Source organism: Mycteria americana, chromosome 8 (genome assembly GCF_035582795.1).
Source record: "Mycteria americana isolate JAX WOST 10 ecotype Jacksonville Zoo and Gardens chromosome 8, USCA_MyAme_1.0, whole genome shotgun sequence".
In the NCBI taxonomy this organism is placed as follows: Eukaryota; Metazoa; Chordata; class Aves; order Ciconiiformes; family Ciconiidae; genus Mycteria; species Mycteria americana.
Genome location: NC_134372.1, coordinates 46430469 through 46456937, shown reverse-complemented (window position 1 = coordinate 46456937; position 26469 = coordinate 46430469). Strand labels below are relative to the sequence as shown.

Sequence of the window (26469 nt, the reverse complement as noted above, 5' to 3'; positions counted from 1 at the left end):
ATAGACAGTAGAAAAATAAAACATTGCGATCCTAGGTGCAATTCAACCCAGTCTTCAATGCTTTTCAGCTCGCTCTTGTGCTGTAGAATGGCAACTCTAAAATACCATCCTGAGGAATGAAAGGTAGCCCGAGTACAAAGTATTCCCCTTTTGATGAAGGTTCAGATGCTCTTCCCAGCTTCTCTTTCAGTCAGTAAGATTGCATTGCCGTAGTGTCCTCCATCCGAGGATCTCAAAGTGCTTCACGAGCGTTAGTGAAATAATCCTCACAAAGCCACAGCTGGGCACCGTCATCTCGTTTTTGCCATGAACAGGGATGCCGGTGGGTTGAGAGGTTTGTGCGATGTGGCAGAACTAAGAATTCTCCATCGTGTCCTACTGTTCAGTACGGCTGCCCGTAACGCCTCAAGAGCTGTCTGGTGGAAGTCATTGGACTTTTATGCAGATGAGCATAAGTTTTGTAGAAGTCCAGCAGTCTGCTTTCTAATGAGGTTCAATTTATGCAAAATAAACACGGTACCACAGTGACTGCGCTTTAGGGAAGTTAGAGGTTGTGTAGTCATCTATTGGGATCATTTTGAATACTTACAGCAATAGTTGGTCACCTACTGCTGATTAAGTTTTACTTTAAGTGCAGAAGCACCTTATGTTTTAAATACAAACATTTTTTAAAGATACATGCCTCACAGGAGACCTGCCCCTCCCTTGTTTTGCTAATGTAGAGCTTTGAAGTTTAGGTTGCAGGCATGACAAAGATATATAAAACTACAGCAAAATTCTATCTGTGTACTGGGAAAAGGAGTTTTTGGCATTTTTGTTACGACTGTTGCTTATTCCAAATATGTTCGCAGAAGATACAGAGCAGTGATTTGGTAAGTCAGCAGCTTCTTGAGCTTCCTGCCAGTTGTGAGTTTTACCAGACCCAGCAGCCACGGTCTGACGCAGAGATCCTTGCTGCTGTCTTGGAGCTGGGTTAGGTGCGCGCACAGAGTAGAGGATGCATTAAATGACTCACAGCTGGACTCTAGATGTACTGGAGATTATGGAAAACAACCAAATGTTGGCATCACAAATAGTAACTGACCAGCATTAAATGGAACAAGACATGTCTGGAACAAGACACGTTGTTCCATATGTTGAATGTATGTTGTTCTATGTGGAACAAGACATATCTGTGTGGAATAAGAAAGCATTGGGCTGCTAAGGGTTATGAAGATACCCTTCCTGAAGCTTAAAATGCAGCAGGAGAAATGGGAGTGTAATTAAATTTTTAATGGGAAAAGACTTTTTCATACTGACAATTCAAGACCCACTGTACTCATTAACAATTACCAGGAGCTGTGTAAGGCGTTTGGTTTTATGAAGATAGCAGCCGAAGGCTTTAAAACGGTCGTGATCACACCGAGCTAGGTGATAACGAATGCAATCAGAAGCCCTGCTCCAAAGAGCTTACAGTCTTGGTCCTACTGAAAAGAGCATTAACCCCAATCACTTATGAAATGAGCGGTGGGAAGACCCGTGGTGAGGCTCCTGCTGCAGTCTGGTACCTGGTGCTCGACTCACGGACGGGAAAGAATGTGACCGACAGATCCGGCTACAGGCAGGGGGTTGCTGTGCTTTGCCTCTGCAAAGAGAAAGGGCCCGTTTCACTTTCAGCACAGTTTCCACATTGCTCCCAGCTTCTCCTTCCACCTCTCCCTATAAAATCTCCTGCTTGGGTATCACTGTCTGAGGCAAGAGCTGCACTACAGCGTTGGGTCCTGCGCTAGAGCCTAGTTTATAGTCTTCACTGCCTGTGCTTGTAGAAGGAGATGGAAGGGATGTTTCAGGAGATGCTGTAGGAGAGAAAAGAAATAGAATTAACATGGACCTGGGTGCTGTTCAATAGAGCGGTGCCCAAATAAAACCAGCAAACCATCCTATAAGCCAAGGAGCAGGAGCTTGGTGGATGGGGCAGAGGGATCCATCCCAAATTCAGGTATGTTCAGGCATATTCTTCCTGGTTTGTGATGAGGCACAGGGTGAACTGATGGGCATGGACCAACTCTTCTCAGTGTTTTGTGCTTGGGAAATGCCCCCAAACTGCTTTTTAATCCTTCCTCTCCTCGTCGGAGGAGAGCTCAACCTGCTGGCCACTATACTTCATTTACAGAACACAGCATCTCTCTAATCTCCCTTACTGCACGGTGGCTTAAAAAAAAAGCAAGCTAAAATACATGATGCCAACATTTATATGGCTGAGAAATAGCACAATATGCTACAAGAGGTAGATGATCGTAACCGGCAGAAGGAGATTGTGTGTGTAAGACATTGTGATTACATGGCAGCGGTTGTTAAATTGCAACTCACGTTCTCCTTTTTTTTTTTAATAGCATGGTCTGTTTGCTATTACAGTGGATAAATGCCTTAACAAATAGCCATTGCCTAGCAGCAGTGCCCAGAGTGGTTGAAAACGGTCTTGTATTCAGGTCATATTGTGTTCTGGTTGACAGCAACCAAGACGCTTTACGTAGGGAAACTCTTGCCACTAATAACTGCGTGTGCTTCTTTGTGGTATTTCCCAGCGCTGCCTACATTCATAGAAATACACTGTCACCAGTCTTGGTTTCTTTTTTTTAATCTTGTGTTGTTCAGTAGCATCTCAAAATCCCCCTGGATGATGCTGTTATGTGAAAATCTCAGCTTCTCTTTTGGAAGCATGTTTCCAGACTGCAGTAAAGAATTCAGCAAGGGAGGCTGTGAGCTCTGATTCAAGTGTAATGCTTTAACACATAAATAAACCTAAAGGTCTTTTTCTTAACTGCTTCTCCTATTCAGTCCCTTCATTATGCTGACACTAATAGCGTAAAAATGGACACGTACGGTTTGGAGCGGTGTGAATCACAGAGCTCATGTTGCTTGGGAGGACGTGTCCTGGCAGCGGTTCTAAGTTGAGGTTGGGTGGTCCTGACTGGTACTGGAGATCAATGGTGGTTCCTGCAGTGGAAGTGGGAAAAGACATCATTCTTTGCATAGTTACCGAGAAGCCAGATGCTCTGGGTCAAGTCTTTTTTTCAGGCAATGTGGGAGACCTCTGTGGGTGGGGGTTAATGTCCTGGCTCGTCTTTGCTTCCTTCCTGCTCCTCTGTCCTGTTTGCTGTCAGCCTTCTCACTGTCTAGGGGCAACCTCCCGGGATGGCTGGGGTTTCAGCTAATAACCGACTGCATGTTCATCTGTATCTGTGTGTGTGTGTCCCAATTACTGCTCTTACCAGGGTTTCCCATATAGTTATAACTTTTGCGTATTGCTAACAAGAAATGTATTGTCGTCTTGCAAACTGCATCAGTTTGGTAGGTTGCTTAAAATTTGAGTCTCTCGCTGGTGTGAAGCACCACAGAGTGTACCCTTTTCTATAAAACTATCCCTGGGTCAGATTTTCAGAGATAGGCTGGAAAGAAATGTTGTGGGGATTGGCCTGGAGTGAGAAGGACCCATGTTCAAGCTGCAGTTCAACCTGAGCCTTCACCTCCCTCCTCCCAAGACCAAGTTCTCTCTACTATACATCCTCCAGAGAAGGACACAAACCCAGACATGAAGCCCTGTAATGGCTTTGAAATAAAATAACTTTGCTGTCTTTTCTCAGCAGGGTTCGTACCTCCCAGCAGCATCTCCTGCAGCAGGCTGTCGATCCTGGCCACACCAAAGAGCTTCACGAACTGGACTTGCTCTATCATCTGCCAGGTGATGCTCTGCAGCGGGGGCAGCAGGAGGAGGATGTCGCTGAACCGGCCTCGGGAGTCGTACTGGCGATCGTTGATGTAGTCCTCCAGGTTGACTTGGACCTGGAAGCGCATGTTCTTCACCTTCCCGGGCTCGCTCAGGCCTTTGCAGTCTGGGAGGCGGAAAAATGAGGTTAATTGCTGGCCTGTGTTACCAGAAAGTGTTACCCTGTCAGTCAGGCTCTGTAGAGAGAAAAGGATGAGATGCCGGTGATCCTCTGACAATTATCTCTCAGAGTCTCCAAGTTCATCTGACAGATTGGCATTGGGCTGCCACTATTTTGTCTCTCATATGGAATAGGGAAACAGTAAGGGGAATTTGAGGGGAAGCAGTAATTTGAGGGGAATTTGAGGGGAAACAGTAAGAAAGTAAGAGCTTCCTTCAGATGGTTATGTCTGGCTACTGCCATTAGTGAAGAGGAAGCATTAAGAAGTTGAATTGTAGTTGTCCTTCTAAGGAAACAGCCTGGAATTTCCCCCTGAAAATTTTGAGCCCCAACTGCTGCCACTAAATCCATGCAGGTTTAGTGCCTATCTGTTGCAAATACACCCGCTGCAGCATCAGATTCTTGTCTTGATTTCCTGTCTTTGACCTGTGGTCGATATGCTTTTCATGGACCACTGGTCCCGTTTTGCTTAATCATCAAGTCAATGTGCACTTTGGGTAGGGTGAAGCACTGGGATTTACAGCTTTCCACTCCTGCCTCTCCTGCTATCTAGAACTGAGATTTCTGGCTCACTGGACTATTTCCGTCACTGTTGACAAAGAATCCACAAACACCACATTTTAGAGACCATCATGCCAAGAGATTAGAGAAATTGGTTAACAAATTATCGTATGTTAGTGTGTAACTCCATGGACATGCCTACTTGTTAGCATGAATGAATTTCATTTCTGTAGAGCTTTACACTTTTTCATTTTAGAGGAAATCACAGCGCCTTACTGTCGCAATGATCTAAAGCTTCACTGAGATACTGATCTGCCAAGAAGGCAATTTGTCAAACTCAATTTAATAATGCGATCCTTATTCAGATTTTCAGCAGGCTCTTTGGCGAGCCAAAGTTCATGATGCTTGTAAAACTCTTGTATCTTGATTTCAAATCAGCGAACGCAGCAACAAATAACTAATGGAAGATGCTCTACTTTTTCCATGCTAATAGATGCCAAAGACAAAAGGGCATTGTTTTGGACTTGGGGTTGTTCCCCCGTCTCTTCTCCAAGCTACAAGGCAATACACACTAAAGGGACTCAAGTGTTGTACCAAGGGGGTTTGTGTGTGTGCTGTAGGCATGTAGAAACAGGAGTGTTTGGGGCAAACCTGGGCTGAGACAGAAACCCCTGTGTCTGTGGAATGAGAATACAGCAAAGGTTCAAAACAAGCTTTTGTTTGCCTCTGTGTGTTTCTGTGTTCTCCACCCTGTACGGATCAGCCCTGCCCTTGGTCCGTACTGGCTGCCAGCAAGATCCATTAACAGACATCCTTGATATTTCTGGGTGCTCTGAGCGGTCCAGCTCTCTGTGGTTTTTAATGCTGCTTTCTGAACTCTGATGGATGCTCTACACTGCTGCTCAGTTGACTCACGTCGCTTATGCATAATTCACTATAGGCTTATATGTCCTTAATAGTCATCTCCTTCATTTCAGACTGATAGGCTTTCCTGAAGCCAAGCTACAGAAGCAGTAAAAACTCCTCTAGGGTCTGTAGAGTCTTGCACATGAGTTCGGCTGAAGCTACTACTTGCTAAATAGTTAAGTGTTCAGGAATAGGCCACTCCTAACACGTCCTTGCTGCACTTCTAAGTATTCCTCGTTACAGCAGAGGCAGGGTGAAACGTACAGCTGCTGCCAAGGGGTTTTCCTGGTTGTTGGAGAGCCCTCAACTCCTTTTCAAGCCCCGTGCTTGGCAATCAGGAAGGAAGCTTACCTGGATCAAAGAAGATGATGGCTTTAAGGCAAGCGTACTCATTGTCATCAATCTGGATGTCCCGCAAGGGCTTCACCAATTCGTCCAAGATTCTGGTGGCCACACGAGCAATTTCCAGTTCTGGGCAGTGCATTGGGATGATGAAGTCATTCCCTGGGGAGACAAGAGACATTCGGCATCAGATTTTTGCTCGAGCTGTGCAGACAAGGTCTCATCCAGAAGTTACCCCAAGGCATGTTGCCAGATAGTCCCAGTGCCCATGTGGAGCAGATTTCCAGTGTGCAGCTTGATACTCAGATTCACGATTGAGAAGCAAGCTGTGGCTTTCATTCTTTGGTCCTTAATTATCTCGTTTGCACATGTCAGCGCACCCACACTGTACACAAAGCCTGCTCCACGTTCTGCTCTGGTTTACCCTCTGTTACATCTAGCATCTGTTTGCAAGTGGTGTTGCATCTTTATTTTTGGTGGGGTTTTTTTTAAACAAAGTTCTTCTTCCCTCTTTTCTTTAATGTGTGGCTTTCAAGATCCGTATTCTCATTTTTCCAAGAATAATCCCACCTGTGTTTTTGGTGGCAGAGAGCTACATGAAAAGGAAATACTTATTTACACTATAATTTTTGATAGACCTTTCTGCTAAATTTTTAAGCACCCATACCCAAATACCTCATTGCCTCTGTCCTGGCAATTTCAGTTACAAAAACAAGGCAACGCAGTTTGAGATGCCCTTTAGATACTGGGGGTTTTCTCATCCACGATTTCAAAGCAGTAAGGGAACAGTTGTAAAAGTCCCAGTGAATTTGCTTGCTTCTTTTACGCTTCTCCAGAGCCCTTCTCAAGCACTTAGTCTCAAGCCAGATGTGCAGACCATGCCCAGGAGTGCAGAGAGGAGTTCAGGCAGGCAGGATACTTGGCAATGACTCGGGTGTGTGAATTATAAAAGCAGGAGTGTATTTCACTACTTTACCTAATAACAGAAAATCGGTGTACGGTATGGACCGCTTGGCTACCCCGAGGAGCAGGTGTTCTCCTGCATGGGCTCTGAGCAAGGCAACCTGGAGATGGCACAGGAGAAAGAAATAATATTACATTTGAAAAGCAGAAAAGAGAACGGTGAGCTGTTGCTGTTTAGATTAAGCCAAATTTGGTGTTTGCTTAGATATGGCAGATCTACAGATAAAGTACTATTAAGAGCTAGATATTATTAGTATATCTTCACTTTTCAGAAGTGCTACATTCATGGCAAACTAAATAAAAAGTTGTTTTCAACTGAAAGAGCAGAGGGGCTTGAGTAATTTGAGTTCTTCGGAAATAAATGGCTTTTATATTCAACTATCAGGTACCAATAAAGGGAAAACCAGTCTTTTTTGACTGGCTCCTTGTGCAGACAGGGGTGACCAACTCTATTATATTTTGGGGGACTTTGGCTACTCGACTTATTTTTAATCGATCCCTTGGCCTTTATTATTCTTTCTCTCCTGCTAGTTTATTGCTCTGCATAGCGTAATCTATATGTTAATGTCAGATTCTCCTGTTGAAAGGTATGGCTGGGAATTCCCGTCGAAGGCAGTGGGTTTGCAGGGAAGAGGCATTTGCATTTTACCTGGTCATCAAGTGGGAGCTCACAAAACGCCGGGATGTATTTTGCCCATTCAACCAGCACCAGAAGCTGCTGTTTCATGGATTCACACACATCGTTGATGGTTGCAACCTTCTTCATAGCAATGTCCGCGCTGTGCACCGGACTCAGCGATGAATACTGAAAGAGAAACAGCCCGGTTGCATTGGGACCGGATCTGCGCTCTTTTGCCATCCTCGATAGCAATCATTCACAGACATTCACCTCATCAGGTCTTTGACAAGACATTTGCCGTTGGGGGTGCACACGTATTTGCTCAGCGGTGTATACTGTCCAACGTACAGCCCATGGCGAAGCCTCCACGAGGTGGTGCTCAGCCCCAACAGACACCCCTCCCTCCTCCGCCTCCTTCCCCGCTCTCCAGGCTGGCTCAGGACAAAATCTGATTAATATTCCCGTTCCTAGCAGTAGCCAGCAGCACTGGGTCTCAGCTTCCCACCAATCACTTAAGCCAGCCAAATGCATGAAAGGCATCCAGCCTTCCTCCCCCAAGTAGCTGTCTGGGACACAAAACACCCATTTCAATCTCTAAAAAGCTGCGTGGTGGGTAGAGGGTTAAAACACAATAATTTTTGAAAAGGAAGTGGACGCATCGCTGCATGTAATATGCAACATCTGGACCGTATGTTTCAGTGGAGAAAGGATATTTGCATAAGAATTTAAAGGACGCGCAGGGTGAAATTCATTGTGGAACATGAAATAAGAAAGCAATCGGTGTTAGCTGAAGCCCAACGATTTTATTAGCTTTATTTTTCTCCCCTAAAATTGCTGCCCTGGTAAAGAAATTACGAGAAAAGATATAATCGACCATGACGGGAACATTGTGTTCTGAGCAGGACAGAGTGCAGCAAGGAGAGAGAAACTTCTGCATGAAATGCAATGGGTTTTTAGGGGTGCAGCAACAATTTAGGCTGGGGGCAGAGGGGACCCAGGGTCTGCAACATCCCTCAGCTCTTGGAATTTCAGCTTTGCATCTCACATGCCAATGGCTGCATCTGCTCCTTGCAGGACATGTTGTCTTGACAATGCAACAAGGATTTTTACTGTCTGCTCTTGGCTATCTCTAATGCATTTTCTTCCCTGTGGCTTTGTGCAAGAGCCATCCAAGGGCAGAAAAAGATCCAGCCCTGGTTGGTTTAGTGAGTTCATAACCCCATATGGAATAGCTGAAGGCCACGTACGCGTTTGGAGGGCTCTTCCCGCATTTCATACCTGCTGCGCCATGGCCTCGGCCTGAGTGAGCACGTTGATGGAGAGAGAGCCATTGTCCTCGTAGCTGCTCCTGCGAATGCTGATCCTGTCGCGCTCGTTCTGCACGGCTGAAATGAGAGTGAGCAGTGGTTGTGTTAGCAAGAAACTTCCCACTCAACCGATGGCTGCTGTTACTTGTGGTCCCCAAACAGGAGTGGATGGGGCTTTAGTGCCTGCAAGACCCTCCTCCCTTGTTGCATGCTGGAATAAGATTAAACAGGCAGCGGGGAGAGGAAAAGACCACCAGTGAGGGAGAAGACCAAGCACAAGAGCAACAGAGGGACATGAGGCCATTTGGCAGCCAGAGCAACCCCTGAGGGACGTTAGCTGGTCCCACTGGGTTTGGGGATCTGATGTCGACCCTTTTCACTCGGCAATGCACCCACCCTGCTGGAGTCCTGGCCTGCGATACCCTTTTTGCTACGTCTGCACTGAGGACTCCTCTCCTGAGCTCCTGGTACAGCAGGATGCTCTTGAGGTTGCATCTTGTCTTACAGCATCACCATCCTCTGATCCCACCTCAGAGCAGCCTTGAAGCGTCCCCTGCCCCGAGGCATCGCAGATGGTGGTCCCCAGGGGACATCTCCACCACTCACGGGGAGCAGGAAGAGTCACCTCATTAAGGAAGCTTCAAAGAAAGAAAGCTTAAAGTCGTTGATCCCACCTTAAAACCATTCCCTCAGCCTTGCCCCTCATGCTGCTGATTTCAAGGAGCCCGTGACCCCGACGGCGATGGCGGCACACAGCCGAGGGAGCAAACCCAGCCAGGGTTTGTCTCCAGCTCTGCTGGCACCCTGTGCAAATCACTGCTGCAAATCAGCTCAGAGTGTCCTGAACTGTTAATAACAGTGATACGACGCTCCTTGGACACGCTATAGTGACCACTGCAGAGGGAAGATCAGCCCTGGGCTTTTTGCAAACAGAAAGGTACAGCCATGCCATGGTGAATTAGAAAAAAAAAATGCTGATTTTTTGAGGTCTATTCCAGCCTGTAAACCATCCTTTTCCCTGAAGCACAAGCCCCGTCTAGCCCCATGCTCTGTCAACCCTGCATGTTGAACATAAGGGTTTTATTGCATTTCAGCAGCTCATCTTTGCAACACCCGCTTCAAGAACTGACTCGCCTCCACTGGTGCCATCAAGTAAAACAGCAGCAGAGGAAAAAACAGAACACAGACTTAAAGCAACCTTGTTTTCAGTGTTAGTTTCTCCCCTGAGCCTTATTGCCTCCGTCCAGCAGCAAACAAGCCCACATGGGGCTGGAGGAAGGAGCCTGAATGCAGACTCAGCGTTTTCCTGACAGCTCATATGTCTTGGCTACGTAAAGCTCAGAAAGACAATTGTCAGGGCCTTAAAGCAGAGAGCGCGGGACGATTTAGCATGTGGTGATAATGCAACACATCCTTCCTCCTTCATACAGCAATTCCAGGCTCCTTTTGATTTTATTTAGGGGGAATGACTCAGACGTAGCTGTTAAAGCGCAACTCGCTCTGTGCTTTAACCCCTTGGATGTGAAACAGTGCGGTCTGGTCTCGAAAGTGGCCACTGGAGAAGATTTTTCCAGCAAAGATGTTTTGCAGAGTTAGCAAAATCATTTCGCCATCACTTTTTAAAGACTTTGCCTCGCTGCTGGGCCTTGCTTTAGAGCAAGCACCACTCTTTGCGTGCGGCACGTTTCTCTGAATTCATGCAAAGGAGGAGACATGGGCACCTTTTCGTACGCAGGGTGGGAAAGTGGGGGTTTTTGTCAGCTCAGGTCTAACCACCGATCTGTTTTCCTAACCGGCCTCTGATGAGAGGCCAACAAAGTGAAAGGGCAGAAAACAAGCAACAGTGACAAAAATCAATATCTTCCATTATCGGCAGGAGCGTAGTATTTATTTTCCAGGATTTAGGGCTCAGCCTTGCTGTCGGTCGGGACCCACTCGCTGCTGAGCTGGGTGTACTTGGGGGGTCTGCTGGGGTCCAGCCACCAAAGCCATTTTGCACCTTGCCTGAAGGGGCTGGATGGGTACATCAGTTTGTAAAAGATGCAACATATGTACATATTACTGGAGCCTTTTCAGGCTATGGATACTGTGTAGAGGTAATTAGACATCAATTTAGAGAAGAACTACGGCCCTTGGGAGGCTCTGCTAACCTACCTACCAGCATACATTACCCTGCTCATGGGGGGAGTGATGGAAAAGGCTGTTCAGCCGGTAATCCCCACCAGTCTGAAGGTGAAGGTGGTTATAGGAACCATAATCTATGATTAATCGTCAGAATAGATTAACCCTTCATGGCTTTCTTTGGTACGCCAGAAAGACGAGCAGCAACATCCAGCATTGAGTAGAAACAAGCCCGCCCGAATTCACGTCATCACTGGTGTCCTTGGAAAAAACCACCCAACCTTCTATGCCTGGTCTCATATCAGATGCTCCCCCACGTAGCTCTCTGGGGGTGATGGGGCTCTTTTTGTCCACTTAGAAGAACAGGTACAAATTTTGCTTTTCCAACTGAGTTACACATCTTATTTTAGGTAAGTCCTACAAAGCCAGGCAGACCTAGTCCTAGTCCCCGATGACAGACTCCTTTAAGAAGCCTCAGCCTGTTTTTCTCCCGGGTCCTTTTATGGCACATATTTCAGTGCTTCCCTCATGCTCTGATAAGCTCAATCTTCAAGTGTAAGTGGATGGTACAGACCGACTTTCTCAAGGTGATTTGAGTGTTATCACTGAAAGTACCCAAGATGCGATGGCATTAGATACAAAAGGGAGTTAATGTTTTACCTGCCACAAAATTAATCTATTACTGTGTGGTAATTATATTGCTATATTTATTGTGCTTGTAAAAGGGAAGGGATAGGTCGCTCGTGGTGAGGCATCGGGAGTGCTCGAGGGGTGTGCTGACGCTGAGGGTGCTCGGGCTCAGACATGATCTTGGCTTTGCAGTCGATAAAAGTCAGCGATCTTGCAGGAAGGACTAAAATCCCAGTGCTGGATCCCCCCTGTCTCCCAGGGACAACGATTCCCAACATATGCCTGGCAAAAGCTTTGCTTGCCCATTTTTTTTCTCTAACCATGTCCTCTGCACAGCGCTCCAGTTCCCAAAGCCAACCAAACGGGAGGGGCCACTGCAGCCCCACGCGAGGGGACGTCAGCAGGAGCGAGCCCCGACAACGCTGCCGGCCAGCGACAGCGTGGCCCCGACCCCGGGGAAAGGGGAGAGAGGGCGAGATGCTGCCCACGACTCCCCCCAGGGAATTGTCCACGGCTACAGCGTGTCCTGACTGCGGGAAGCGGATGGGAAAACAAACCTATTCTCCATCTGAGAGCCATCGGAGAGGGTTTGGTTATTCAGAGCAAGCCTAGGCCCTTTTGCCATGAGCGCATCAAGGAAGCCGGCAGCCAGGCAGGCTGCGGAGCACGCGCGGAGGCTCTTGAGCAAACAGCGGTGTGTTTGTGGGATTGCAACAAACCCGTGTTTCCCAAACATTTTGTCCTTGCTGCCTTGCCACATAGGTACAGAGCCTGTGATGAGGAACCTCCGGGGAGTCCAATAAATACGGGCACAGGCATTGATTGGAAGGGGACCGCAGCAAACCAGTAACTTTCCACAGTAACTGCAGAGGTTAAAGCCCTGCCTACATGGGAGTTCCCGTTTCCATTATTGTTCCGCTAAAAACATCCTCATTTAATGCCGATGGAGGTGGAAATGTATTAATAAATGGCATAAAGAGAGAGCAGGAGGAGGGCAGTGCGAGTGTTTCTGTCTCCTCCAACAGATTTACCCCTTCTGCTGCCTGATTAATTTATACATACAATTTTTTTTTCTCCCAAGCTACCTCTGATTTTGTAGGTGTGGTATATTTTATCTGCAAATAAATCCCAATGGTACATGCACATGTAATAATTTCACGAGCTTCCGGCCTGATTTATGACTATCACAAAGTGAGGAAGATCCTTTAATTTTTCCACCCATCTTTGCAATAAATTGCAGTCTCGGCCTTCTAAAAGCTGGCAGAAGAGATGTGCAAACAAAAGGTATGAAACAAGATAGAGGTCCTGTGAAACGCTAATAAAACTGTCCCATAAACCTGTCCAATTTAACAAAAATAAATAAAAAAATAGCCTCAAATCCTCCCACTGTGTCGTGGCTGTAAGTGATACTTTTTCATTCTGAGGAAAACTAAAGGAGTTCATGTACATTCATAAATTACTTTAAAGGGGATGAGAGGTTAAATATTAACCCTTCTTTTTTTTCACCAGCAAACTGAATCCTGACAGTACAGTGCTGGCATTTCAAAAGGCTTCCAGGTTTTCAGATGCTCGATTCAATGTGAGTAGATGACCCGGCTCACTTGAAAAATCACACCCTGCTAATTTATTCAAGGTTAAACTTGATCTCAGGAAGATGCTAAAAATAGTATCCTGCTGTTTTCTTTGGACTTTTAAGTATCTGGTGCACGCTGCATTCGCTGATGCTGTACTGAGCAAAAACTGGTCCGGTAGCATTGTGCAAAACAATAGAAATCAAACCTTCTCCTGTGCAAAGAGAGAAAATCAGAGAGAACGGCCAGAAAATCCCTGAAACACCCAGACCACCCTGCGGTACGGTCCCAGCCTTAACCACAAAACAAGGATAAAGGAGTGAATCTCCTGTAAAAATCTTAAATCCTGATCATAGTGGCATTTCAGGAGACAAGAAGGGGTTTGTGTTCAAGCAAGCCTTTTCCTCTCCCCTCGTCCCAACTTTAATGATTGTTTACTTGTGGTTATTAAACTGAATTACTGATACCAAAAATGTAATTGCGATAGGAGTGTTTCTGAATGACCTAATTTCTAGGAAATCTGGGGACTGGACCTTCCACAAGACTCATGTTTTGGCCCTTTCTTGTTCTTGCTGGCACCGATGGAACCTAGATCCCATTTCAGTGAACAAGCCTGGAGACGTAGGGTTCATGTGTGGGACGGTCCTGGTCCTTTCCAAAAGCAGGATCAAATTCAGAGTGTACAAACCTAAGGGACAAGGACCTAAGACAACCTAAAGGACCCTACTGATGCTTTTCTCAACAGCCTCTGCCCAGCTGCCCCAAACCTACGGTGACCCTATAGCCTGACTGCACTGTGCTCCCAGGACCAGCCCATGCTGAGACCCTCAGCCCTGCACCTACACTGCTGCCCCTATAGACAGCCAGTTTAAAGCTCACTCAGGTATTTGCATCGTACGGCTTTTTTTTAGGCAGAAATTTCCCTTCCACCAGGCCAGGCGCCTCTCAATCTCTTATGCACTAGAGTTGTTTCCAACAGGGGAAAAAAAGAGAGAGAGAAAGATCCAAATGTGTCACGTCACATCTTACAGCTCGGGAAGATTGGAAAAAAGTAATTCTGGATCCAAAATTCCAGTTTATCAGTTAGTTTTGCTGGGGAACAGCAACTTTTCCGATATTGCGCACGTACCTGGTGAGCAGCGGGGTCAGTGGGACGCCGGCAGTGGGGAGCGTGCGAGGGTGACACAACCCTGCTAACCCCACCCCAGGTGTATTGTCACAGACAGGCTGGGAAAAGGATCGTTTCCAGCTTCTTCCCCTCTGCTGTGAATAAACACCACTACTACCACACCCTGGAAAGTCTGATTGCTATTATATGGGCTGGCCGAAAAGTGGTGTGCCAGAGAAAGAGAGTGTCAAACTCTTGCGTGCCGGTGCTGGGACAACGGGCCACGCTGAATGTGGATGTCACAGCTGTGGTCTCCCAACATGAATCGGTGCATGCCACCAAAAAATTACGCACAAACATTTGCATCATCCTCATACTGCTCTATCCCGAGACATGGGTTCTCTTTTTCCCTAATGCTTCGCAATACTGTTTAATATTAATCTAGAACCACCCTAAAGCAAATAACTGTGTTCTTTTTGTGCACACAATTGTGCAAGAAAATTTCTTTCACAGTCCTGCACACATGCTTTGGACATAGCTCTGGTCAGCTAAGCTAATTTCTGCAAAGCAGTTGCTCAAGGTGCTTTAAAATCTTCCTTACCAAACACATGAGCAGTTTGTGAGCACACAACCTGACTGTGCACTCATAAAAAAGTTTCAAAGAATGTGACTATGTGGAACTTGAAATGAGTCATCTTCTATCAGGCTGCAATCAATAATGAAGGCGTGAGCCAAGGTTTTATAACTTTTACCATAGAACCAATAAAAATCATGCTTCAGCTCAAAGAGTGGAGCTGATAACCAGATTGCAGCCTTTCCAAGCTGTGGAGCTTGCTGCATCGGCAATTGGCTCCATCCCCATCTAGAACTGACCAGATATGCTTCCGTTTGGTCTTTATTACTTTGAGGGCTATTTTTTTTCCATCTGCTGTATTTACTCCATTTCTCCTAAATCGCAAGACACCCTTGTTCTCCAGGAAAACATATGGTCAGAAAGTTGGAAAGATTTTTTCATCACCAGTGAAATCTTATGAATTACCAGAAATCAGTGACAAATTTCCCCTTGGTTTCAGTGGGACCATGATTTCACCCCTTAGGTAAGGGGTGTTTTACACAGTGGCATGGAAAGAAACTCTCAAGTTCCTTTCTAGCTCCCTCACCCTTCAGCTGTTAGTGGGTTGGAAAACAGCACAAATGAAGGGTGAAGAGTGCTGAAGCCATCACCCAACTACCTGCACATCAGGGGGATGTACCATCTCTTGCGGGTTGGGCCCCCACTTTGCTCAGCACTCAGTGTACAAAGACAGTCTGCCCAGAAAGCTTGGAATAAGTAAAATAGTATTATTCGTGCTCTCCCACTATGCAAACACTTGAAGGGTCGGACATCAGAAATGCTATGGTAGGTCCCAAACTTTCCCAGGGAAGCTGGCTGTAGGGAATTATGACAGGTCCCAAGCTTTCCCAGGGAAGCTGGCTGTAGGGAATTATGATAGGTCCCAAACTTTCCCAGGGAAGCTGGCTGTAGGGAATTAAGGCATAGATTAACAGAAGTCTTTTTTTCTCTTGCTTGCATTAGGCACTGCAACACTTAGTATTTCCTTCAGTGCGTTGGAAGGGCACTCCCTGATGGTCACTGGTACCCAAATGCTCTACAGTGCTCCACCTCCCTCCTAATACAGCCATTGTGAAGTGCAACAAAGGCATCAGCCAATATTGGATTGGCCCTTCAGTACTAGTGCTAATAGTGGCTCTATAGTCGTGCTATACCCACCACGAGGACAGCACTACCGAAGGGTTTAACTCTGATTCAGGTCCCAGCTCAGGGGACGCAGGAGCCGTCTGCCTCTGGGAGGGCTGCCCGTGTGCCCTGTGCCACAGAGGAGCAGCTCTCGCACCGCGAGGCACCGTGTTCAGGCTGTACTTTGCCCTACGGGTTGCACCAAGCTACGTGAGCATCGGCCAAGTCAACCGCCAAACGCTACTCTGCAGTAGTGGGTTGTTAGCATTTATGAGACTGAGGATGGCAGGTCCTCGCTGAGATTGTCACAGCGGGGATTAGGAGTCGCACTAGCAGGTACGTAGCAAGGGAATTTCTGTTGTGAAACAATTAGAGGCTAAATAAACCCTGAAGATGCCCGTCCCTTTCCCAGTACAAAAATGTCCTGAAGAGACCAGCCTCCCAGGAAGGGTGAATACTGTCGCAAGGCTCTAACTGAAATTCCCATCTGATAAGATGAGAAATGGGGCTTTCAGCTTCCACAACAAGAAATCTCTCACTGCGACACACGAGCATCACCTCCCTGGGCCAGGGCTGCTGCTGTTCTCCACCATGCTCTGCAGTGGGAGTAGGGCCAGAGGCAGCAGCAGGCAGTTTTGAAATGTCTCTTTGCACCTACCTTCTTTCTTCATGCCGGCTCTGAAGCACTTCTTCAGCCTGCAGTACCTGCACTGGTTCCTCTTGTCTTTGTCTATCACACACTGTCGGCTGAACCTGGGGGGAGACGGAATATAAAACATGGAGCAACCAGCCTGGCGTCTGCACCCCACTCACCCTGAGCAGCCCCAAATACAGTCCCAGACCTCACTGAGCTACACGTTGCCTGAACCCCGAGAAGAGCCAAAGGTTTGCAAGAAATGGATTGAATCAGCGTTGGCTTGGCCCAGTTCCGCATCTTCCCCACCGCTGTTCCTGCCAGCTGGGAGCGCAGCCATTTCAGACCACCCACCCTGCGAGGACTGCGATGGTTTTGGCTGTGAAAGCGTGACTGTGACTCAAGTGCAGGAACTCCATCTCCCACTTTCAAACAGTTATTGGGTGTTCGGCATTGGAGCTTGTTTGATCCCGCTTGTTAACACTGCCCTGCTTTGCATAGAATAATTACGCTGTGGACCACGAGCCCTTTTGTGTCTGCAGCCGAGTTCTGAGGCACATGGCCTCCTAATTCCTATTCATTTCAACAGGGGATTCAGGAACCTATGTGCTGTTCAAGGGGTGGCCCACGTAGACTTGGCAGCTCTCGCCGCGGTGGGTGAAGTGATGGGAGAGGAATCTGCCACTCAGAGAGGAGACAGGGTGGGTTGCTCCAGGACCATCATCATCAGGCTGTAAAAGCTGAGGGACTTTCCCAGGCTGGTAAAAAGCCAAAGGTACAAAGGCCCGAAGACTTTCCAAGGAATTCACGTCTGCGATAAACAACAGATCTCCGAGCCGGGCTATAATATAGTATGGCTCACCAAATAGGGATTTGCAGACAAGTGAACATTTGCCATTTGCTTGGCTTCAATGCTGTAGATCTTCCCTGAGCTGCCAAATATCGCAGGGATTCATGGATTCCTGGGGAGGGGCAACAACTCCATTCCCAGGAGACTGAGAGCCAAAATTTCTAAGAAATCAGTAGCAGCTGTTGCCTCCTCCTGCAGGGACCCCATGGTTCCCGGGATGGGCACCGTGTGGGTGGACACTGCTGTCACCCAGGTGTCTGTCATGGCTGGTGTGTCCTGGAGTGATAAGGCCTCCAGGAGCACTTTGAACAAACAGCGTGACTCACGTTGCAAAAATTTGGAACACCCTTAAAAGTGGAAGAGCTCTGGAACAGAAAGAAAACTTCCAGGTTTTAATTAGAGATGAAGGGCTTGAGTGTATTCAGGATTTTTTTCCCCTTCCTCCTGTGCTAAAATAAACACCATTTTTCTAAGGTCAACCAAGATAGCTGCTGTATAATATATAGCCTCCTCCTGGTAAAAAAATTCTCAAATGTATACCTGTGTGCCAAAGTGGATATGAATCACCACTGGTCCGTGCTAGGTTCTCAGAATGGTTGTAAAATCATCAGTGATATGTCAGCGTACATAGTTTAACGATTTCACAACAAAGATGGAGACACTGTGGGGGAAGTGGAGGCTTTGCAGGTGGCAGGTTCTTGGATGCTTGTTGCTTTTTACCGGGAAAATCAAGAAACACTGCGTTTGAGATTAAATCTCTGGAGCTTCGATCCTTTGCCACATTGGCTTTCCCTTGCTGGGCTGTGATAAGGTCCCGGTGTCACTCCACACCCAGAAGCTGTACTTACGTATTGTACACCCCGGTCAAACCTCAGGTCTATAAGTTTCCCTTGATTTACACCATGGGGAAAGCAGTGACAGTGAACTCGTGAAATGGATTGCTCAGTGTCACAAAAGGTGTCAGGGTCCAAGATGAGGCAGGACTTAGCTTACTCCTTAGCTCCCTGTCTTCCAGCCAGAAACTAAACTGCGGTATTACTGTTAGCATTCACGGCATGGTAATTCAGCATTTGGGATAGGGGCCCCGTTGTACACCAAATTATTTACAGCATCAATACATTGTATTTATTTATTGCAGAAGGGGCAGGTACCTGCAGGAATAGACGTGGTTCTTGCGGACGCTCCTCCTGAAGAAGCCTTTGCAACCGTCGCAGCTGGATGCCCCGTAGTGTTTGCCAGTTGCCCGGTCCCCGCAGATGGAGCAGAGGGAGCCAATGCCGTTGGTGAGCAGGTTGGTGTTTGCTGATTCGGCTGTGATGGCCTCTGTGGGCAGAGAACAGGGACCATTAGACCCCTCTGTGATGGAAACCAGAATCAGCTGACAGCGAGCTGCTTTTTTTAAGCAAAGCGTGCACTGCCCCAGCCCCACACGCGTGTGTGCACACGCAGTATGTGTTGCTAGTAAAGCCTCCAGGCTGGTGGCCTGGAGGGCCATGTTAGGGCAGATACAAAGCCTCCAGGCGCTTCTCAATCTCAACTGAGAGTAACTCAGTTGCTTTGCTTCTGATATTGGTCTTTTCCTTTGCTTCAGTGAACAGAGAGGTTTCAAGCTGCATAACCCAACATGCTCATAAGAATTTAACAATTACCACTACTTTTCTTGACAGATGCAGAGAAACCTTACCTGGATGTGAGATATATGCTTTTGAGGAATGGGGAACCACCTTCCCGGTTAGATACCTGGAGAACATGGTTCAAAGCTGGTGCCCACAGAAGACAGTGGAAAGAACATCATTGTCTTGAATAAGTAGAAAGCAGAGAAGAGAGAGGAGAGGCAGGAAGGATGAACTGCTTCATGCACATGACAGAGGTGGTGGAGATAAAAGGCTGCTCTTGCGAGCTCTTCTGGGGCTGGAAGACAGGGACAGCAGCTCCCACAGGGGTCACTTTAGTTCTCCTACGTCTGGCTCCTGCTCTGAATTGCCCTCTGAAGAGGCTCATTGCTTTCCACTGGAAAGCAATAGAGGGGCGCAGGAAGATCGACCTTCTAAATTAGGGACCTAAAATTAGGTCATATGAATGCCCTCTATCATGTCCTCTCTTTGCACCCAGTCATTTGGGGCAGGAATAGCTCTGCCCCTGCCTGGCCTGTGTATACACTGCTGAAAACTCCCCTTTAAACTTCTCCCTTGGCCTTAACCACCAGACTCGCTGCCCTCTTAATCCTCCTAATTTGAGGCACAGCTTGGGGAAGAAAAAAAAAAAAGGGAAAAAAAAAAAAAAGGAGACACTTGAGAAGACGCAGATGACAGTGTTTACATCTTGCTGAGAGGAGGAATGTTTGTGGAGTCTGTCCTGACCTGGGCACTCACTGCAGGATGGTTTTATGAATTTATCGCACTTCTGGGAGCGTGTTCTTCGCTCCAGGGGAGCCGATCTCGTGCTGGAGTGACGTCGGCAAAGTCTCTGGGACAAGACGCATCCAGCCTCGCAGAAGAGATGGGCGGTGATGAGAAAAGCTCAACTACTTTGTACTGAGCAATGACAAATCTTAGAGAAAATTACTCAAAGGGGAGGAATTGGCATCTGATCCGGACAGTCTAGAGAAAGTTTTCTAATGCATAATGCATAAAAATACCTTTGGGTAATCCACACACAACATGTATATATACAGAGAGAGACTATTTTTGTATATGAATACACATTAAAAATTTATAGTGAAAATATTTGCTATGCAATGAAAATTGTAATCAAAAGCCAAAAAAAAAAGCCAAGAAAGCTTTAGTTTTTCAAAAACTGGAAAGTTTTTTACCTAAAGCTAAGACTAAGATATTTTTAGCTACGACTTCACAAATGCAAAGGTCAGACATCCTTTCATCCCCTCAAAAAAACTTTTTGATCTATATTTCACCTTCTAACATACGGATAAATAAATAAGTAGGTTGTAGCAAGATGGGAGCAACATGACAAGAAAGAATGACTGCATCAAAATCATTCTTAGGTCATAATGACAGGAATTGAGATTTACCTGTTCCCAAAAATCCATGTAAGATGCTCCCAGTTCTGACATTTGTCAGTAAGTGGCACTTGGGTCCTTTGGGAACACTGTCTGCATCAGAGGTGCTTAAATGGTAATTTACATTGATTTTTAGGTTTTTTACATTGATTCTTTGTTTTATTTTGCTTGATAACTCGGTCTTAAATGAGCTGTACTAGAATATTCCTTCGAGGGTAACTGTACTGCTAAACATTCGTGCCTCTGTTGCTCCATCTGTTTTTTTGAAGGAACATATGACCATAAACAAATGCACCGAGTGTGCTGGATTCCATTTAAAAAATTGCACAACAAAAATAAAGATAAGGCGGCCAATTTTCTCTTCGGTCCATTCATGCTTTCTCTACTGACTTCAGAGGAATCAAGCCAAGGTCATACAGTTTGGGTCTCCAATGAACCCTTCATCCTTCAGCTGGGTCCAGATTGCAAAATGTTCCTGATGCTGGAAAGCATTTAGTCACCAGAGAAGACTTTTTTCCCTTATGTGAGTAGGACGTGTGAGGAGCTGCTTAGTGATATAAGGAAGAAATTAATAATCTGGCCTTAAACCAAGTATTACTGGAGACAGGACCATCAGCACTGAGCATGTGAGGGCCCATGGAGGTTAGCAAACCAAATTTTGCCCTCACTTGTACCCATGAAAACAGAGACAAGCCCATGGGCTACAGCTGAGTTGGGTGGCTCTACGTTAGGGCAGATACATAGCTAAAAGTTCAGTCCCTGTTAGGTAGCTGTTTCTTTTTCAGCTTGGTTGGATGTGAACAGAAATTTAAAAAAAATTAAAAAAAGGAAAGCCCTAAGCCAGTATGCACATGTTAATTATGATGATAAATTTTAATTACAAAATCCTGTCACCAACTAATGATGAGTTCCAAATGAGAATTAGCTCAGAGAAGAGCAAAGGCACAACTGATATCGCGTGCATCAGAAGACTGTTTCAACGTGGCTTTCAAACCTACCCAGTATTTGGGGGTTTCCCTGGAGTGATCACTGCTAGGAAAGGCAGAGGAAAGCCAGGATCCCTGCCAGCACAGTCGCCTGCCTGCGAAATCAGCTGAGAACTGTAGACCGTTTACTTCAGCCCTGCCTGATGCAAGGCGATAACCTGCTCAGCCTTTCATTTAATATGTCGTGCCACTCTACAGGGGTTGCTACCTGGAGCTGAGCTCCCCACTAAGATGGTCTTGAGGGCTGCTAGGATGGATCTGGTCAGAGTCCAGCTGGCTCACAACAACTGAAGCTCACAACTGTCCTCACCACCCCGGAGAGAGATGGTCAGAGACGTGTATTGGTTATAGATGCTCATCACCGTGGTATAACAGAACAGTTCCTAAACCGTGCCACAGTGCCTCTGAAATTTCTCCAGAGAGATGCAACTGATGACGTTCTCCAAGAAGAGACCATAACTCATCTTGACCTTGCGTGGGTCCCAGGCTGAGCTGAAGACCTGTGGTTGTGGCCAGACTCCTCACTAGGACTGTCCCGGCCATCCACTGGCAGAAAAATCTGAAGTTTCAGCCATCTTTTGTGAGTTATATTTAAGCAGCCTGCAGATTGGGAACTGCAGCCTACCTAATGCTGATGAGAGTATCCCAGTGGCTTCACCAGCTTTGGAGTCAACCAAGCTCACAACCGAAATGCATACACATTTTTGTTAGCTACTGCCTCTGTATGTAAGTCATTACCTAACCAGGGCTGAAATGGAGATGCCAAGTTTTACAGTGATAAGAAATGACAGTGAGGATGGTCTCAGTGAGGATGCTGCTGGGGAACGATATCTGGCTTCCATTCAGAGCTGGAGCTCTGAACGATACCTGACCACTGCAGACCTCTTTGCTGCTTTTCCTTTCAGTTATGTTACTGGCTACATCTCTTCTAGATGCACATTGTATAGGAGGATTACCTTGCGATACTTTCCAGAATGGCTTTTGCTTTTATCTACCCAGAAATCCAAGCCAGTCTTAGTGCACATAATTTGCAGCTAACAAATCCCCGAATTACATGTGCTGGGCTAGAATGTAAAGAGATCATAAATGCGGGTTTAGGGCACGCACACACAGTCAAACTTGGTGGCCAAAGCCAGCATTGCGAAACCTGTGCATACAAATGTAGGGCTGGATGGGGGCTAGCACTGAAGCCCTGGCCACGTGCAGGCCAGCCGCTTTCTACATCAGCTTTTAACAAATAGAGGGGGAGTTTTTGAGATATAAAACATAGTTTTTAGTGTTCCCAAACCCTACAGTAACAATGACAAAGAGGCCAGCCAGAAAGGCAAGAGCTCCTCGCAAGCACGCATGCAGCTTGAGGGATGGTCAGACACCGCCAAAATATCTTTGATGGCTTTTTCATGGTCTGAATTGGGTCAGACTGCAGTGGGGCTGGGAATGGTGTTTCACCAACGTTATGCCAAAGTCCCAAGGATCAGTGTGGTGTTTGAGTGCTAAGATGGGAAAATAAGCACCGCCATGGGAGAAAGTGTTCGCCGACACTCAGCTGAAGAATTAGTGCAGTATTTCAATAATGCATCATATTTTAAGCAAAATGACAACTCTGACAAGAGCGTGAGGAAACGGGTATTAACAGCACGTAAAAACCAAGTGAGAATATGGCTTGTAATGCCAGCCAAGGTACAGGAAACAAGTTTGTACGGAATGGGAAAATTTCTGCAGTTACAACACATATTTTATAAAGGAAAGACAGGATTAGCATTTATTTTTGTTCATTTCCTTTTGCCATTCTTTCTATTTAAAACAGACAAATTTTTATACTCTTCCTCCACTCCCATAGCGGATTCTATTCTTACTTTGAATTAGTGTCAAAATATTTGGCAAATTATGGGCTACTTAAAGGTGGAAAATCCAAAATATATACCTAGGCAAATCTCAAAATGATAGCAGCTTCCTGAAGCAGAAAGCTTAGCACCAGAAGTGCTCCACATCATTAATCAACGCAAAATGTTGATGAAATAATATTCCAAAGAAGGAAACAGTTGGTTTTAAGAAAGCACGACCTTATTTGAAAATATTCTAATTTTCACTTTAAAAATTGTTCAGAATGTAAGAAACAGTCCTGCGTCCATTAAAATAAATATTGCACCCCTTCCTGTTCGTGTTTATATAGAGGGCAAAACTGCCATTAGATTTAGTAGGGGAAATAATACAGAATAATCTTGCACAGTGGGAAAGACATGGTTTAACACAATGCCGTATATTTTTAAAAAAAAAATACCTCAAGTGAGATTATATCTGGATTCTAACAACTTTGAAAATATTTCTGAAACTATGGAGTGTCTGTGTGAACTGTTGTTTCGGGTTACCTATGGGAACTGAACTCGGCTGGTTAGCAATATATTTCCATGCATGGACATTTCAGGTCTTTTTTGAAGTTATTTTTACAAACTGTAGAAGAGAACACTTACCCAAGGCAAACAAGCTAATTTCAAAACAGCTAGTTCCTGAGAGAACCAGTTACTCATTAACAACTAGACAAATAACACAATACTGATCTAGATAAACTTCAGAAAAAACTCAACCTGTCAGTTCCACAGCATGAAACAACAGAGACCCCCAGACAGGTTTTGGTAGTTCATTTGCAAAATTATATTGAATTTTGAGGAAATTTGTACCACTCTAAAAAGTTAAAAACCTTTTGTTGTTCAGCAGCAAGTGACAGAGAGAAACATCTGTGTTAAATAACATTTCTGGAGTAGGATGGCAGATGGAAACCTTTCCACAAGAATAAGAAATAAGATCCAGTGTAACTGGAGCTGGCAAAAAAAAAAAACCCTGAAAATCTTTTATTTAGGGACAGACAGAGCCTTTCTTGAAATCAACTTTAAATTCAAATTTCTTTGGGCCTTTTAACTCTACTTGTCTCCTGACATCCCCCCATGTCCCACAATAATAAGTCTAATCATTTTATATTGTAGGCAGTAGCCCTACTGAAACTGATTTCTTTTGGTGAGACAGCTAATGAGCAAACGTGAGACCCCGAAAATCCCATCTTAATTTCACTAAGCTTCTTAACAAATTAAATGAAATGTTGCCAAAATTCTCCAAAGGCATTGCTGACGTTGGAATCTCATTCGGCTACATGATTGGTTTCATGTTATATGACTAAAATGTCCTTTATTTTTCACACAGTGAACAGTTAATTTCACAGAATAGTGTTCGCTTTATGTCAGAGTACTTTTGACTACTCAAAAACTAAGTATCACGCAATACGCTTTATTTCTGTGAACAAAGCGGAAGTCTTTGCATATAAAACCTCGCGCCTCACAGCCAAGTTCTTTGTGTGCTCTAAAGGCTTTTAAATCATCTTGGTAGCCAGAAAAAAATATAAGGCAAGTAACAATTTGGTTATTGCTTCTCAAGCTAAGTACCTAGGAACAAGTTAAATGGGACACATGGTGCATTGTCTGAGTAACAGACAAATGCCATTTGAGACGGCATTTTTTCCAAGCATTAAATATGAACCTAAGTCATATATGGGAATGAAACACACATTTTAAGGAAGAAAAATTGGTAATAACTCCTCTCATATGTCATACAGGGGGACAAACCTATGGCATGCCATGAAGAGCTCTACCAACATTTGCAATGTCTTGTGGGCTCTTCAGGACATGACGAGCCCACCAAGGAAAAGAATAACTCAAAATAGGACCAGCAAGTGAAGGGGTCCCATTTCACCCCAAACATAACTGCAAGATGCAACACAAGTTGACAGGTCAGCCGCTTAAATATTACCCCTTCCACCCTTTGCCCCACACCTCCTACCTGCCTTTCCTAGGTGTTCAGCTTTATAACAAAGGTAGTGGAGATTATTCAAGAGGAAGCGAACAGAAATCTCACCGGTGTTATTGGGGAGCACCCGAAGGTTGTCAAATTCCAGCATGGTATAAGAGGAGTCCAAGGAGTCAACATAATCTGGCATATCCATGTCCATGATGGACTGACAAAGCTTCATTATTACTTGTCAACAGCAAGAGAAGCGGCAAAAACAGCCCTGCTGTCAATCACGGCCAAGGTTTCCTCTGCAAAGAGAGACACCCCAGCCCTTGCGATGACAAATCATTACCCAGCTCTGCCCGCAGTCCCCTCCCCGTGCCAGGAGAGAAGGGACGAAGCCGTTCCCTCTCGCGCACGCAGTCCCCTCCCTTCCCGGGGTGCATCGGTGCTCTCTCGGTCTTGATAATATGATGTAGATAAGGCCTAGACTCGAACGCCTTGGATTGCATCTTCAGGTCAATACAGCCCATTTTATGGCTGTTCCTACGCAAACATTTTGAAAAGGGCTGCGGAGAGGCGTTCGCGCACATGCGCCGCTCTTCCCGGGCAAAGCAGTGGTCACATCAAATGACACCCGTGCCGATGTCACGTTGCTCGGCTACCAGGCCTTGGGAAAAGACTAAATGATGTCACTTGAAGCTGGTGAAGACAATGAGTTCGTGTCACCACTGGCTGAAGACCATCAAGATAGGTCAGCACTGAGAACCTGAGGCATTGCCATGAGACACCAACAGTGCTGCACACTGGATCACACCTTGAGTTACTACTGGAAGGGGAAAATGAGACTTCATGACAGCCGTTTGCATGGTTTCACCCTGCTCCATAGGCAGCGGGGAGATGACTTCTGCCACCTACCACCCACTGTCCCTGTCACCTGCGTCTTCTCCCTCCTGACCCCAGGCAGCCCCAATCTCCCAGAGCTCCCATTGAGAAAGAGCTCGGTTGTGGTTGCGAGTTGTTCAAGCAATGGCAAATGATGAAAATGGAAAAGGCTGGAAGGAACTGGGCAGACTCCCTTGCAGATGTGTGGTGTTGCATTTCACGCTGACCCACGCTTGGCTTTTCTGGGAAAGGCCCGTATTATGGAAGTACAATTCCAGTTTTTCTCCACAGGACTGTGGGTTTTTTTTTTTTAACTTACCAAATTTTGCACAGAAGTTCCTTCCTTGTTAAGGCTCATGAGCTGTACTGAAAAGACTGGAAATAAAACAGCCATGTAAAGCAATATAGCTTGCAGTGCTTTGTTTATTCCTTGTTTCATCTTCCGGATGCCTTCCCTGACATTACAGTTCCCTCTCCAGTGATGTTGTTTTGTGTCAGAGGGCCTTTCCTTTCCATGAGCTGTTCTGCAAGATCCAGTTCAACATCCTGTTGAATCTGGAGGAAAAGAAGAGTCTTGAGAAACAGGGAG

The 26469-nt window shown here is 45.9% G+C and overlaps 1 protein-coding gene across 2 annotated transcripts; it reads right to left on the bottom strand.

Moving 5' to 3' along the window:
* Positions 1–1698: 1698 nt before the first annotated feature.
* Positions 1699–25236, bottom strand: LOC142413649 (hepatocyte nuclear factor 4-beta-like). 2 transcript variants are annotated; one of them, XM_075509982.1, is made up of 10 exons: positions 25122–25236; positions 18368–18572; positions 16391–16485; positions 8536–8642; positions 7288–7443; positions 6652–6739; positions 5685–5837; positions 3636–3872; positions 2863–2976; positions 1699–1835 (listed from the first exon to the last, which is right to left on the bottom strand). In XM_075509982.1, exons 1-10 carry the CDS (start codon positions 25234–25236, stop codon positions 1699–1701), a joined length of 1407 nt encoding a protein of 468 aa, XP_075366097.1. The 2 variants fall into 2 exon arrangements, with proteins under 2 accessions (XP_075366097.1, XP_075366098.1); XM_075509983.1 differs by having other exon boundaries at positions 18368–18539.
* Between the last annotated feature and the right edge of the window lie 1233 nt (positions 25237–26469).